The sequence below is a fragment of the Bufo bufo genome, chromosome 2, assembly GCF_905171765.1.
Source record: "Bufo bufo chromosome 2, aBufBuf1.1, whole genome shotgun sequence".
NCBI classification, from domain to species: domain Eukaryota; kingdom Metazoa; phylum Chordata; class Amphibia; order Anura; family Bufonidae; genus Bufo; species Bufo bufo.
Genome location: NC_053390.1, coordinates 69310683 through 69327355, shown reverse-complemented (window position 1 = coordinate 69327355; position 16673 = coordinate 69310683). Strand labels below are relative to the sequence as shown.

At 45.4% G+C, this 16673-nt stretch overlaps 1 protein-coding gene across 2 annotated transcripts in view; it reads left to right on the top strand.

Annotated features, from left to right (window-relative positions):
• Nucleotides 1–16673, top strand: part of KIAA1328 (KIAA1328 ortholog) — a 359720-nt gene that overhangs the window by 162469 nt on the left and 180578 nt on the right. The window contains exon 11 of one of the 2 annotated variants that reach the window (XM_040421159.1): nucleotides 13368–14520. The exons of the other annotated variant lie outside the window; for it this stretch is intronic. Within the exon in view, the coding sequence (XP_040277093.1) occupies nucleotides 13368–13575 (208 nt within the window). The 3' untranslated portion in view covers nucleotides 13576–14520. Of the gene's footprint in view, nucleotides 1–13367; nucleotides 14521–16673 lie in introns of those variants that run through there. 2 annotated transcript variants of the gene reach the window in all.

Genomic DNA, 16673 nt, shown 5'->3' with positions numbered 1-16673 from the left:
TAATTCTTTGTGTGCTATTAGTTTAAGCAGACTGTGATTGTCTATTGTTGTGACTTAGATGGAGATCAGATCACATTTTATGACCAATTTGTGCAGAAATCCATATCATTCCAAAGGGTTCACATACTTTTTCTTGCAACTGTATATGTCTAGTATGTACAATGAGAACACAGATTATGATGATATTAAAAGGTTGTCAGAGTTTTATAAAAGCTTGGGCAACCTCTGTTCATGGCCTGAAATATCCAATGAATGGATACTCACTAGGGATGAAACATCCGAAGTCGATTTGCATAAAACTTTGTTTGAATACTGTACAGAGCGAGCTCTCCGTACAGTATTAGAATGTACTGGCTCCTATGAGCCGAAGTTATTACTTCGGGAAGTCTCGAAGACTTCTGGTAATAACTTATTAAATTTATTTCTACTGTAAAACAGAACATTTTTCGGGTTCGTTTCCACTGACCCACTAGCGTCATCATCTTGGCTGCAGCAATGGCGTTCCGTTCACACATCTCTGCTGAGGCCAGTGACTGGCTGCAGCGATGGCCAGTGTGCACAGATTTGTGAGTTTCAGTTTTATTGCAGAATAAACAGCTTAAACTAGTGTAAAATAATTTTTCAGATATCCTACTGCTCCTTTCACAACCCTGGCTGCATCTACGGTTATGCAGTTCCCCTGTGGTTTGTATTTGCACAGCAGCGCTCAAAGAAACAGCAGAGAAAAATGAATGGACACTCATCTGTTACCTCCACTGTTTCAGCCCACTGTTGACGTCATCTTCTTGGCTGCAGCAATGGCGTTCAGATCACACATCTCTGCAGTGATTGGCTGCAGCGGTGACCTGTGTGCGCAGAACTTCACTGCTGCAGTCAAAAAAACAAAGAGCAGCATTCAGGAGCGGGGAGCGCAGCACAGGAAGAAGCAGAGAAGAAAACAATTGAGGATCCATTCATTTTAGTTTACTGGGGGTGCCCGAGTTCTTGTATAACTCTATTTAACCCCTTTACAGGGAGTGCAGAATTATTAGGCAAGTTGTATTTTTGAGGATTAATTTTATTATTGAACAACAACCATGTTCTCAATGAACCCAAAAAACTCAATATCAAAGCTGAATATTTTTGGAAGTAGTTTTTAGTTTGTTTTTAGTTTTAGCTATTTTAGGGGGATATCTGTGTGTGCAGGTGACTATTACTGTGCATAATTATTAGGCAACTTAACAAAAAACAAATATATACCCATTTCAATTATTTATTTTTACCAGTGAAACCAATATAACATCTCAACATTCACAAATATACATTTCTGACATTCAAAAACAAAAACAAATCAGTGACCAATATAGCCACCTTTCTTTGCAAGGACACTCAAAAGCCTGCCATCCATGGATTCTGTCAGTGTTTTGATCTGTTCACCATCAACATTGCGTGCAGCAGCAACCACAGCCTCCCAGACACTGTTCAGAGAGGTGTACTGTTTTCCCTCCTTGTAAATCTTACATTTGATGGACCACAGGTTCTCGATGGGGTTCAGATCAGGTGAACAAGGAGGCCATGTCAATAGATTTTCTTCTTTTATACCCTTTCTTGCCAGCCACGCTGTGGAGTACTTGGACGCATGTGATGGAGCATTGTCCTGCATGAAAATCATGTTTTTCTTGAAGGATGCAGACTTCTTCCTGTACCACTGCTTGAAGAAGGTGTCTTCCAGAAACTGGGAGTTGAGCTTGACTCCATCCTCAACCCGAAAAGGCCCCACAAGCTCATCTTTGATGATACCAGCCCAAACCAGTACTCCACCTCCACCTTGCTGGCGTCTGAGTCGGACTGGAGCTCTCTGCCCTTTACCAATCCAGCCACGGGCCCATCCATCTGGCCCATCAAGACTCACTCTCATTTCATCAGTCCATAAAACCTTAGAAAAATCAGTCTTGAGATATTTCTTGGCCCAGTCTTGACGTTTCAGCTTGTGTGTCTTGTTCAGTGGTGGTCGTCTTTCAGCCTTTCTTACCTTGGCCATGTCTCTGAGTATTGCACACCTTGTGCTTTTGGGCACTCCAGTGATGTTGCAGCTCTGAAATATGGCCAAACTGGTGGCAAGTGGCATCTTGGCAGCTGCACGCTTGACTTTTCTCAGTTCATGGGCAGTTATTTTGCGCCTTGGTTTTTCCACACGCTTCTTGCGACCCTGTTGACTATTTTGAATGAAACGCTTGATTGTTTGATGATCACGCTTCAGAAGCTTTGCAATTTTAAGAGTGCTGCATCCCTCTGCAAGATATCTCTCTATTTTTGACTTTTCTGAGCCTGTCAAGTCCTTCTTTTGACTCATTTTGCCAAAGGAAAGGAAGTTGCCTAATAATTATGCACACCTAATATAGGGTGTTGATGTCATTAGACCACACCCCTTCTCATTACAGAGATGCACATCACCTAATATGCTTAATTGGTAGTAGGCTTTCGAGCCTATACAGCTTGGAGTAAGACAACATGCATAAAGAGGATGATGTGGTCAAAATACTCATTTGCCTAATAATTCTGCACGCAGTGTATAGGCAGATGTGTACAAGTTTTGTAGAGACGGAGGGCAGACCACAGAGATGTTTCCAGTGCTGGTTGAAACCCATGCACACCTAGTCCTGATTACACAGCTGAGGCTTTGTCACAGTTGTATCCAGTCTAAGTAATGCTCCACTGCCTCTCAATAGCACCTATTTTCTACAATGTGTCATTGCAGGTAACATGTCTCAGCGTCGACTCCTGGCCCACAGACGTTTGCGGAGACTTAGGCTACTTTCACACTTTCGTTCGGGGTTCCGCTTGTGAGTTCCGTTTGAAGGCTCTCACAAGCGGCCCCGAACGGATCCGTACAGCCCCAATGCATTCTGAGTGGATGCGGATCCGCTCAGAATGCCTCAGTTTGGCCTCCGTTCCGCTCAGCAGGCGGACACCCGAACGCAGCTTGCAGCGTTCGGGTGTCCGCCTGGCCGTGCGGAGCCAAACGGATCCGTCCAGACGTACAATGTAAGTCAATGGGGACGGATCCGTTTGAAGTTGACACAATATGGTGCACTTTCAAACGGCTCCGTCCCCCATTGACTTTCAATGCAAAGTCTGGACGGATCCGTCTGACTAACTTTTACACTTAAATTTTTTCTGAAATATAATGCAGACGGATCCGAACGCTCCGAACGCAAGTGTGAAAGTAGCCTAAAGCTGTACCAGGTCTGTTCAGGTGTTCAGCAAGCAGACATTTTGGTAAAGAATTGAAATCAAAATTAGAAACTTTTATTTTTTATATATTTTTTAAATAAAAGCAGAGGAGCTCTATAAGCAGGCTGACGAGTATCATTTGAGGGATGATTACAAGGACGCAGCACGTTCCGCTAGTGCAATGTCATCATTAAGGGAAGATGAAATTGTCCCTTTCATGTGTGATTAGGAACCCTTCGCCTGGAACTGTCCGTGTCTGCGTGTTACATGTGTAAGTGCTTCTGCTGTCATACAACATCTGTGTACGAAAGCAGCGAGTGCATCCAATTTATTGTTCTGCCGCCACTTTAATCTTTATCGGCTCCTCGCATTCTTCGCCGCAGCGCTCCGGTTCTTTGTTCGCCGGCTTTGAAGATGTTTTTACAGCCTTCGTGTAATTTATGATTCAAGTCACAATTAGTAAGAGGTGGCAGCAAGACGGAGCAAAGAGCTTTAAATTAGCTGCTTATAGCACAGATCATAATCGCTTCGGTAAAATCATTAACTCTTGCCTGTCTCATCTCCGACGCCACCACGTGCCCGATGCAAGAAATCCTACCTGTTAGAGAGAAGACAAGTGCGTGTGTCTGGATGGAGCAGAACCGGACATCTTTAGGTTTACGGAATATGCAGTAGGTGTGTACAGGGACAAAACAAACGGCCATGGGGTGTTGGTGGGTAATGCTACATCACAAAAAAAGTGCAAATTTTTAGTCCGTTTTTAAGGGGATTCTATCCCTGTTCCCGCTATGGAGCAGGACACTAAATATTCTTCCTGCTCTCCTGCCAAAAACAGAGCATTGGGGACTTCATTCCAGCTAATGGTGGGGAGGTCAGGACCAGGTTCCCCTTATAAAGCATTTTAGCTGAGCAGCTTACAGAATACATGATGTCTGGTATCACATGTGGCGGTCCGTTCACATACCTACCGGTAATATCTGGTATCACATGCAGCTGTCCATTTAGATACCGGATCCCCGGTATCACATGCGGCTGTCCTTCAGATACCTGATCCCTGGTATCGCATGCAGCTCTTCATTCAGATACCTGATCCCTGGTATCGCATGCAGCTCTTCATTCAGATACCTGATCCCTGGTATCGCATGCAGCTCTTCATTCAGATACCTGATCCCTGGTATCGCATGCAGCTCTTCATTCAGATACCTGATCCCTGGTATCGCATGCAGCTCTTCATTCAGATACCGGATCCCTGGTATTGCATGCAGCTCTTCATTCAGATACCGGATCCCTGGTATCACATGCGGCTGTCCTTCAGATACCTGATCCTTGGTATCACATGCGGCTGTCCTTCAGATACCTGATCCATGGCATCTCATGCGGCTGTCCTTTAGATACCTAAAGCCTGGTATCACATGCGGCTCTTCATTCAGATACCTAAACCCTGGTATCACATGCGGCTCTTCATTCAGATACCTAAACCCTGGTATCGCATGCGGCTCTTCATTCAGATACCTGATCCCTGGTATCGCATGCGGCTCTTCATTCAGATACCTGATCCCTGGTATCGCATGTGGTTGTCTGTTCAGATACTTGGCATCACACTATGTCTTACACTCCAATCACATCATGTTTCCTTGGTGGCCATCTCAGATTTGTCACTCTCCAGCTGTTGCAGAACTACAACTCCCAACAGATGATGCACAGATCATAATCGCTTCGGTAAAATCATTAACTCTTGCCTGTCTCATCTCCGACGCCACCACGTGCCCGATGCAAGAAATCCTACCTGTTAGAGAGAAGACAAGTGCGTGTGTCTGGATGGAGCAGAACCGGACATCTTTAGGTTTACGGAATATGCAGTAGGTGTGTACAGGGACAAAACAAACGGCCATGGGGTGTTGGTGGGTAATGCTACATCACAAAAAAAGTGCGAATTTTTAGTCCGTTTTTAAGGGGATTCTATCCCTGTTCCTGCTATGGAGCAGGACACTAAATATTCTTCCTGCTCTCCTGCCAAAAACAGAGCATTGGGGACTTCATTCCAGCTAATGGTGGGGAGGTCAGGACCAGGTTCCCCTTATAAAGCATTTTAGCTGAGCAGCTTACAGAATACATGATGTCTGGTATCACATGTGGCGGTCCGTTCACATACCTACCGGTAATATCTGGTATCACATGCAGCTGTCCATTTAGATACCGGATCCCCGGTATCACATGCGGCTGTCCTTCAGATACCTGATCCCTGGTATCGCATGCAGCTCTTCATTCAGATACCTGATCCCTGGTATCGCATGCAGCTCTTCATTCAGATACCTGATCCCTGGTATCGCATGCAGCTCTTCATTCAGATACCTGATCCCTGGTATCGCATGCAGCTCTTCATTCAGATACCTGATCCCTGGTATCGCATGCAGCTCTTCATTCAGATACCTGATCCCTGGTATCGCATGCAGCTCTTCATTCAGATACCTGATCCCTGGTATCGCATGCAGCTCTTCATTCAGATACCTGATCCCTGGTATCGCATGCAGCTCTTCATTCAGATACCTGATCCCTGGTATCGCATGCAGCTCTTCATTCAGATACCGGATCCCTGGTATCGCATGCAGCTCTTCATTCAGATACCGGATCCCTGGTATCACATGCGGCTGTCCTTCAGATACCTGATCCTTGGTATCACATGCGGCTGTCCTTCAGATACCTGATCCATGGCATCTCATGCGGCTGTCCTTTAGATACCTAAAGCCTGGTATCACATGCGGCTCTTCATTCAGATACCTAAACCCTGGTATCACATGCGGCTCTTCATTCAGATACCTAAACCCTGGTATCGCATGCGGCTCTTCATTCAGATACCTGATCCCTGGTATCGCATGCGGCTCTTCATTCAGATACCTGATCCCTGGTATCGCATGCGGCTCTTCATTCAGATACCTGATCCCTGGTATCGCATGCGGCTCTTCATTCAGATACCTGATCCCTGGTATCGCATGTGGTTGTCTGTTCAGATACTTGGCATCACACTATGTCTTACACTCCAATCACATCAAAAGCTGTATTCACAGTTCTTCTGTTTCCTTGGTGGCCATCTCAGATTTGTCACTCTCCAGCTGTTGCAGAACTACAACTCCCAACAGATGATATCCTGACTGCTAGTGTTGATTGTGAATATTTTATTTGTGAATTTTTATTGCGAATATTGGCATTTCGAGAATATGTGAATATCTAGAATATAGTGCTATATCTTTGTAATCGCGAATATGCTAGATTTTTTTCATCAGTACCCATGATCCCTCACTGCTTCTTGCTTGTGGGCCAATAAGAAAGGCTGCAATATCTTTGACTTTAGGAGTAGTGTTGATCGTGAATTTTCATATCGCAAATTTTTATAGCGAATTCTCCGATTGTGGATTTTTGCAATCAAGAAAATGGCAAGATCTCGAATTTGCGAATATATGACGAATATTAGCCCAAATATTCGCAAAATATCGCGAATTTGAATATTGCCCCTGTCGCATGCAGTTGTTTCCTGAACTATTGTGATCCAGGAACATTCCCCTGTGTGACCAGGGACAAAAAGCGAGTCCAGTCACAATTGGCATTAAAGGGATTTCTGCTTTTCTCAGGCAGCTTTTTGGTGTTTCTATTCTTTACCACCTCTGCTTGCTGTCAAGGAATAGGAACATTATTATTTGCACCCAAAGGCCCATCCTGACCTGGGACTTCTCACAGCTGAGAGTTTGTTACAGTTGTATCCCACCTAGATAACATGAACAGCACTGATCCTGTCCTGTTTGCGATATTAGATGAGGCCCTAGATCACAGGTCCGCAACCTTTGGCACTCCAGCTGCTGAGCAACTACAACTCCCACCATGCACACTTGCTTTGCTGTTCTTGTAACTCGCATAGAAGGAGCATTCTGGGAGTTGTAGTGTCCCAACTGCTGGAGTGCCCGGAGGTTACTGATCCCTGCCCTAGATGATTTGATTTTATGTGCAGTGGAAAAACGGCAGCTTTTTTGATCTTGTATGTACGTAAATTATATAAAGTTTCCTTCAGATCACAAAAATAAATCACTAGTTTTGGCCGCAGCTTTTGCTCCATGCCTCAATGACTTTTCTTCTCCTTTGATCCTCCCTATAGGTACAATGCTGCAGAGCTTTGCCTAGCAATGAAAGGGTTAACTATTCTGGAAGCCATGCTACTATCTGCTGGCGGAGTCGGATGTGGGACGTTTTGCATTACTTGTTTTCTGGCTGTGATCTTCTCCATACACGTGACCCATGTCACCCTCGGACCAGTCTCAGAACCGACAGTAAATTGCAGAGCTGCGCGCTGCGGCCCCTGACTCTGCGGCGCTCTGTACCTGCCAGGCAGCCGGCATTGTTTACTCGGGCTCCAGACAGCCTCTAATTGGCCGCTCACTCATAAAACGTAGCCACCTGTCACATTGCTTAACCCGCATGTGAGGTTAGATAGCTGTGTGCTTTGTGGAAATGCCACGGAGCATTGCTGGGCACATAATAAAAGACACGTTATCAGCCATTTAAAAAAAAAAAAGGGAAGCGACTCCCCAGACAGGTGTGAAAGCGGCCAATTCTCAGTCACTCTGTGCAGACAGCGCTCAGGGCTTTCAAATTAAGGAGCGTCTGAACGAGATCCCAGTTATTCATGGCATCTTATTAGCAGAACCTGACGGTACGAGGTGGGGGTTGGAGGGGGCTGCGTTCCATCTCCCTGCTTACTTTAAACCCCACCCGAGCCGCAAAGCATCCCGCAGGGGGCACTGTACTTCTCCTTCCCTTTACTCTCCTCTTATTTTACTTTATTAGTAGCCGTTTATGGTCATTTATTTACTGGTTCAGGTCCAGGGTATTTTGGGCCTTCAGGATCTGATTTAGTTAGCGGTTTTAGAACGTGTCGTTGGTGTAACAGCTGTAGCCTTTTTTTTATTTGTTTTGTTACCAATGTGATTTTTCCTGGTTTACAGGGTTCTTCTTTGTTTTAGCATTTTTATACACATAATTTTTGTTCTTTTTCTTATTTTTTTTTTTTTACAGTTTTGAGAAAATAGTAAAAAAAAAATGTTTTATATTCTATTTTGTTTCTAACGATTCTGTAGATGAACAATTTTAATACGAACAGCATTTCATACTCAGGTCTTCATCTGTGCTCCGCTGGAGTCTGATCAGGCCTTGATAATTGTGGCGCAGTGGTGTGCCTAGGGTTTTTGGCACCTGGGGCGGGTCCTTTCTCTGGCTCTCCCCCCCCAATACTTTAAAAAAAAATTGTACCCCCTCACAGTAGTACTGCCCTCATTGTACAACCGTCACAGTAGTTTTGTACCGATGTGTGCCCCCTCACAGTTATGCCCACATTGTGCCCTCTGTGCCCCTTTCACAGTAATAATCCCAATTGTGCCCCCTTCACATAATAATGCCCATTGTGCCACCTTAATAGTAATAATGCCCACTGTGTTAGTAATGCCCTCTGTACCCCCTCCATAGTAGAAATCCCCACTGTGCCCCCTTCATAGTAATAATGCCAACAGTGCCCCCTTCATAATAGTAATGCCCATTGTTCCCCCTTACTAGTAGTAATGCCCACTGTGCTAGTAATGACCTCTGTGCCCCCTCCATAGTAGAAATCCCCATTGTGCCCCCTTTACAATAATAATTCCCACTGTGCCTCCTTCACTGTAATAATACCCTCTGTGCCCCCTTCATTGTAGTAATGCCCTCTGGCTCTGTGCCCCCTCCATAGTAGAAATGCCCATTGTGATTTAGTAATGCCCTCTGTGCCCCCCTCCATAGTAATAAAGCCCTCTTTACCTCCTCTGTATAAAAAAACAAAAAAAACAGTAACTACTCACCTTGTCCCGTTCCTGAAGCTCACAGTCCTCTCTTCTCTGCAGGCACAGATCGCTCTGCAGCACGGTGTGGGCGGGGCTTATGCAGATTATCGGGCTGCAGGCTCCGCCCACACCGGCGAGCAGTGAGTGACCGGACCCAGCTCCCTGCGCTCCAGCAATAAGCGCTTCCATCTGTATTGATGGAAGCGCTCATTGCTTCTAGAACCCCCCTGAGAGCTGGCACCCGGGGCGGACCGCCCCCCCTTAGTACGCCATTGGGCGCAACTCAGTCTGACCGTGCACCAGAGCTGAAATCTATAATAGCGAAGGCTAGTCTCACACTGCTGCTGTTAGTTTCGGCAGACAAAATCTGGCACTGCGAGATGTTACCGGAGTGGGATGCGGCAGAGATCTGGGTGCCACCCAGCAAATATGCCAAGATTCACCCGGGCAGAAATCCTGTTTGTGTTCATCATCTTCCATCAATTTTAAAATATTTCATGTCCATATTATGGAATTGGGTTATGACAATTATCTTTTTGGGGGGATAATTTGATGCATATTTTTAATTGTTTTAATTATTTTTTTTAACGTTTGTCACCTTCTAAGGTCAAAAAGATCAGCTGTTTTGAGAAGGCACCAGTGCAGCTGTGAGCGCCGCGTCCTTCTCCTTGCTCGCCAAGCACAGCGCCGTGATTGGTATCACTTCTATGGAGCTGAGCTGCACCTAGGCCACGTGATCGATGAACGTGTTGTCACTGGCCTAGGAAACAGCTGATCAACAGGGCTCCCAGGTGTCGGACCCCCACTGATCAGCTACTAAAGATTTGCTGTATGTATACATTGGTGTGGGTTTTACAGACCAGTACCACCTGCCTTATATGTATTGCAGACATCCTGTGGTAAAGCCATACACGTCTGAGGTTGGAATACCCCTTTAAGTATTTTCTAAATGACATAGCTGTACAGTTGGGGTCTTCCAGAATACTGTGCATGGAAAGGGTGCACATAGACCTGGAAGCTGTGGATGTGTCTGGAGTATAAGGCCCAATGTATATTGTTATATGGAGAGCTTTTACAGCCATTTTTCAGACCACTTCTTTTTTTTCCCTCCCCCCCCCCCAGGTCTAGGTCTGACGTGAGGCCATCATATTATTCAGCTACAATGAGAAAGCTCTGCAATTCTGCTTCACCCACTTTGCACAATGTGAAGAGATTGCGGTGAATAATGCCCTGTAATGTGCTTGTGCAGCCCTCCTTATCATTGTAAAATGATGGTATTGATCCGTGGGATCTAATACTGTATACGGGGCCGGAGGACCACAATGTGCCGTTCGCTGCTTTTTCATTAAATACCCCCCCCCCCCCCACCCCCCTCACAGCTCATTCATTCTGCACATTGAGAGCATCATATAAATTCCAAGTCATTACTTCTGTCAAACTCCTATTCTGCTGCAGGATATTGGGGTGATATGGAGTTATGGCTGTGTGCGCCTGGATTTACCCCACCTCATATGGTCTTTATTTCTCAGATCGCCTGGTGTTAGTCATGTTCCACCCAGGAATGTGTAAAATGAATGGAGCGGAAAAACCATTTGCAGCGTTTCCATTTTTACAATTTCACTTATACTCCAGTCACCTCCGAAGCTGTATTCACATTGCTTCCTGCACTGGTAGGCATTAGTTTTATAGGGGGTCTGGAGGAGCAGAGCACTACTATAAACTGGATGGTCCTGACACAACATGGGGAATGGCAATGGTGTGTCTAGACCAGTGGTTCTCAACCTTTCTAAAGCCGTGACCCCTTAATACAGTTCCTCATGTTGTGGTGACCCCCAACCATTACATTTTTTTCCTTGCTACGTCATAACTAATTTTGCTACTGTTATGATGACCCACCAAAAACACGCACAGACACCAATACACCAAATGTTAATTCAAATACACAAGTATTCATTCATAACCACAGAACTTTAGCATAAATACAAAATATTTGTAAACCAAATAAATAACTTTAAAATAAATAATAAACAACAAATACCCCCTAAAAAATAAATCAGTGGTGCGCACAGTACCCCCCCCCCCCCAAAAATAAATAAAAAATAAATCTGTGGTGCTCAGGGTACCCCTCAAATAAATAAATCAGTGGTGCTTTAAGTCCCCCCCAAATAAATAAATCAGAAGTGCTCAGGGTCCCCCAAATAAATAAATCAGAAGTGCTCAGGGTCCCCCAAATAAATAAATCAGAAGTGCTCAGGGTCCCCCAAATAAATAAATCAGCGGGGCTTCAGGTCTCCCCCAAATAAATAAATCAGTGGTGCATCAGGTTTCCCCCAAATAAATAAATCAATGGTGCTCAGGGTCCCCCAAATAAATAAATCAGCGGTGCTTCAGGTCCCCCCCAAATAAATAAATCAATGGGGCTCAGGGTCCCCCAAATAAATAAATCAGAAGTGCTCAGGGTCCCCCAAATAAATAAATCAGTGGTGCTTCATGTCCCCCCAAATAAATTAAGCCTTGCTCAGCCAAATAATTAAAATAAAATTAGCCAGGCTCAATTAAATCATTGGTGGCAGTGGTGCTCAGCGGCGGTGTCATTAACGAAAAAACTCGGACCTCAGCAGACAGGCGGCCCGACTTACCCGTCCAGACGTCAGGCTCCTTCAAGCACAGGCAGTGATAGGACATCACTTCCTGTGCGCGAGGATAAGGGGCCGCTGCCGTTGTGCGGGCGACCCACAATAGGAAGCCTCAGGCGACCCCCCGGAAAGGGCCGATCGACCCCCAGGTTGAGAACCGCTGGTCTAGACGTTAGATGGTTAGGCTACTTCCACATCTACGCTGAAGCTATCCGTCCACAGGCTGCTCCAACAGAAGAACAGCCTGCCGGAGTTCACCGTATCCGCCTAGCAAGATAGGGGCGTGCACCTGCAGCTGTCCCCGAAATTATGTCGATGAACTCAAACGCGAATTGAGAAGACGAGTTGGCCAACATCTGGGTGATGTGAGGAATCGTAGGGATAAACCCATCGCACGTCATGTTGGCGATGTCAGTACCCTTACATTTCAAGTTATTGACATTATACGGCAGTCACCAAGGGGTGGCGATTGGGACAATAAAATTCTCCGGAAGGAAGCCCAGTGGATGTACCGTTTGAAAACCGTATATCCCCTGGGACTCGCCGAACAGATTTCCTTTAGCTGCTTTATTTCGCTTTTCTCTCTCTATGGTGATCTGCTCACTACAAGATGTGAGGTTCGGTTTATCTGTACCTTATCAAACCGAGATCATTTCATAGGGACCTGTCTGGGACATTATTCTGTGTCCCCACAGTTTATTTATCCATGTCCCCTAAAGAAACCCTTCATGAATAAAATGGACTTGGCTATAATGATGGTGTATGTAGAGGTATTTACCCATGTTACCCTAGATACTAGCCTGAGATTAGGAATTCGCTTAGTCTCCTAGTCTCTTTTTTTCACGCCCCTGGATGCGTTCCATATGCAGGAAGCCTCAGGGACAGGAGCACTTCCGGTGTCGAAATCGCATGTGCGTTCCAAAGACCGGCAGTTGCGCTTACACCAACACTGATGTCTCGATATGCTGGCTTAGGAGGTGTGGTATCTTTTTAGGCGCCAGATTCAAGGTAGTTAAGGCAGTGTCATCATAATAGGATGCCTTTATCTACGCAACGACCAAGATTGATACCTTTGACCATCTGATTATTTATCCTTGGTCCCCTGATGAACCAGTTTTACAGACACTGGGGAAACGCGTCGGGACAAGAATCTGAAAACTCCACTGGCAGGGTTACAGCAGGTGACAGCAAGGGCTTTAGCCACCGAGGGGCCGGGTGATCCGCCTGTAGGCAGGGGTGACGTTGAGGGATACATTGGGGATTTCTTCCCCCTCCCCCTGTCCTGACTTCACCTCTCGTATATCCATTGTCCAGGTTGTTGCATTTTTGTTTATTGGATTGTATTGCCCTGGACACGTCCAAAGTAGGGCTTTGTCTATTTATCTGGCATAGTTCACGATTATTTTCTTTATTTATATGGGGTATTATTTTTACATTTAAAAGTAAAAGCTATGTTTTATATTGAAAGTCATTTTTTCTCTGTGATATTCCAATTTGTTACTTTTCAAACCTTTATAATTTTTTTCCAGTGATTACCCTATTTGAATGGCCTACACCAGCAGATGACAGCCTCAGCTCTGCTGTACCATAAATGAAGTCAGAGTCTTCTCTGGTGTGGCGCAAAGTTCTGCATTCATAGAATCTTTGTCCTGTTTCCCTCCAGGTACGAGACCTCTCTCCTCGACATGCTGGAAGCCATCAGCCCCATTTCTGCAGAGAGACAACGACCTCAGACCTATGATTTCAGTATCCTAAGCCCGACCCCCCGCAGCAGGTCCAAGTCCTTCCAGCCAGCTGTCAGGAGACGTGAGCCCCCCCGTGTGGATCCAGAAGAGCGAGAGATGCTGGAGGAGATCTTCTTCATCTGCTGACGCTCTGCAGAACATAGACCTTTAATGCTGCAATCACTGCGGGGTAATCATTGTGCCGGCAGCATCATGAACTTCTCCAGAGAGGCTACAAGTGACCAACGTGCACGTTCTGAGTGTTTTTTGCATCACTTTAAGAGGGTTTGTATAAAGCAGCAGTAAGGAGCTACATTTCCAGTGGTGCCTTATAGCTCCCCAAACCCTGCCAGAACAATGAAATGCTGTGGAGCGTTGCACTGTTTTTTTTGTTGTTTTTTTTTTTGCCTTTCTTTTTTTAAATAATTTATTGAGCAGATTTTTGTGTGAACACATTCATACTTTCGGCTGTAATTTGCCACTAGGCTCCATTTCAATATGAGCCACAGATGAGCTTTCAATAAGCAGGATCATCATGCCCATTAACCCAAGATCAATATGTAAGCCGCCCGGACCCTGCGGCACTACATGGCATTAAAACATGCCTATTGTTTTATGAGCCTTAGCCTGTATGCCGTTAATGGATTCCCCCTTTTTTTGCACTTTTATTTTCTTGCTTTTATATACCTGCAGGTTCTGTCATTCTTCTGACTTTAGGATGTTGAACAGCATATCTGACAATATGGGGTATAAACACTACCTAAACATGAGTCACTTTACATATAAATTGTATTACTCATCCTGTACGGATCCTGAGTTACATCCTGTATTATACTCCAGAGCTGCACTCACTGTTCTGGTGGAGTCACTGTGCACATACATTGCATTACTTATCCTGTACTGATCCTGAGTTACCTCCTGTATTATACTCCAGAGCTGCACTCACTATTCTGCTGGTGGAATCAGTGTACAAAGGTTACTACATACATAAATTACTTATCCTGTATTACATCATGAATTATACTCCAGAGCTACACTCGCTGTTCTGCTGGTGGAGTCACTGTGTACATACATTACATTACTTATCCTGTACTGATCCTTAGTTACATCATGTAATTATACTGCAGAGCTGCACTCACTGTTCTCCTGGTGGAGTCACTGTGTACATACATTACTGATCCTGTGTTACATCCTGTATTATACTCCAGAGCTGCACTCACTATTCTGCTGGTGAAGTCACTGTGTACATACATTAAATTACTCCCCCTGTACTGATCCTGAGTAAGGGCTCTTTCACACTTGCGTTGTTCTTTTCTTCCGGCATAGAGTTCCCTCGTCGGGGCTCTATGCCGGAAGAATCCTGATCAGGATTATCCCAATGCATTCTGAATGGAGAGAAATCCGTTCAGGATGCATCAGGATGTCTTCAGTTCAGGACCGGAACGTTTTTTGGCTGGAGAAAATACCGCAGCATGCTGCGCTTTTTGCTCCGGCCAAAAATCCTGAACACTTGCCGCAAGGCCGGATCCGGAATTAATACCCATTGAAAGGCATTGATCCGGATCCGGCCTTAAGCTAAAAGTCGTTTCAGCGCATTGCCGGATCCGACGTTTAGCTTTTTCTGAATGGTTACCATGGCTTCCAGGACGCTAAAGTCCTGTTTGTCATGGTAAAGTGTAGTGGGGAGCAGTATACTTACCGTCCGTGCGGCTCCTGGGGCGCTTCAGAGTGACGTCAGGGCGCCCCACGCGCATGGATCACGTCATCCATGCGCATGGGGCGCTCTGACGTCATTCTGGAGCGCCCCGGGAGCCGCGCGGACGGTAAGTACACTGCTCCCCCGCTCCCCACTACTACTATGGCAACCAGGACTTTAATAGCGTCCTGGGTGCCATAGTAACACTGAACGCATTTTGAAGACAGATCAGTCTTCAAATGCTTTCAGTTCATTTGCGGTGTTACGGATCCGGCGGGCACCTCCGGCAAATGGAGTACACGACGGATCCGGACAACGCAAGTGTGAAAGAGGCCTTACATCCTGTATTATACTCTAGAGCTGCATTCACTATTCTGCTGGTGGAGACACTGTGTACATTACATTACTGATCCTGAGTTACATCCTGTATTATACTCTGGAGCTGCATTCACTGTTCTGCATGCTGTTTTTGCAAACATCCAACTTGTCATTGTTGCTGAGCTCCTATAATACAGAGGGCAGTTATTTTATTTTTTTAAAACATGAGATTACTGTACAAAGCCTACACTTTCCAGAATGCAAACCCTAACCCTGCGCAGACTTTGATCAAGCAGAGATTGCTGGGAAATTTCAGCGCAGAAGCCATGAATGCAGTTTTGGATTATAATACAGGCTGTAATTACATGATAAGTAGCACAATGTATTTACAGAGTAATGTCATGGAATAAGGCAAGCTCTTTTGGGCGCCCATTAATGAGCTGTGGTGTTCTGGGGGATTTCCGAGTCAGGATATTGGGGGGCTAACCTGAGGATAGGCCATCCGTATCGCATCATATTGAAGCGACTCTGTTCTTTACATGGGGCTGTCTACCTGCATGCCGTCTAATTAGTACTGATGGTGCGGGGGGGTCGCAGCTTCAAGTGAATGGGTCCAAGCACCGCCACGAAGTAGATTACGTGCCGATAGACAGCCTCAAGTAATGGATGGGAGGCCGCAGCCCCTTTAGGTAACTTATTGGCAGGGTGCTGAGAATCAAACGCCCATCAATATCCTGAGCAGACACACGTGGCCGCCATTTCACCCCCTCTATCGTGCACGCATCCATGTTCATTTCAGTGGGAATAAAGAATCGGGCATGTTGATATCATACCTGCCAGATTTATCCTTTCCCCGAGCAGTTGCCGTTGGGCGATCAGGAGTCCCCCTACACATTATCTCATCTATATGTCCATCTTACATGTCTTATGTTCCTCATAGAGTATACGGTGACTTCTGCCCAGATTTCTTCATCAATCCCAACACTGCGAGAATGGTTTTTGTTTTATAATGACCCCCTTTTTAGGAACTAGTATGTATTTTCCGAAAGCTGTAATTTCCACAATATTGCTCGTTCCCCCTCCCCTCGTCTAATTACACCGTGGCGGCATTTATTTCCACTTTGTGAAGCTTTTCGTCCACTAAACAATAAGCGCTTCTATAAATCTGCACCCAAACTGTAATTAAATCTGGAAATTGTAAGGGGGGGTTTAAAAAGTCAAACACAATTAC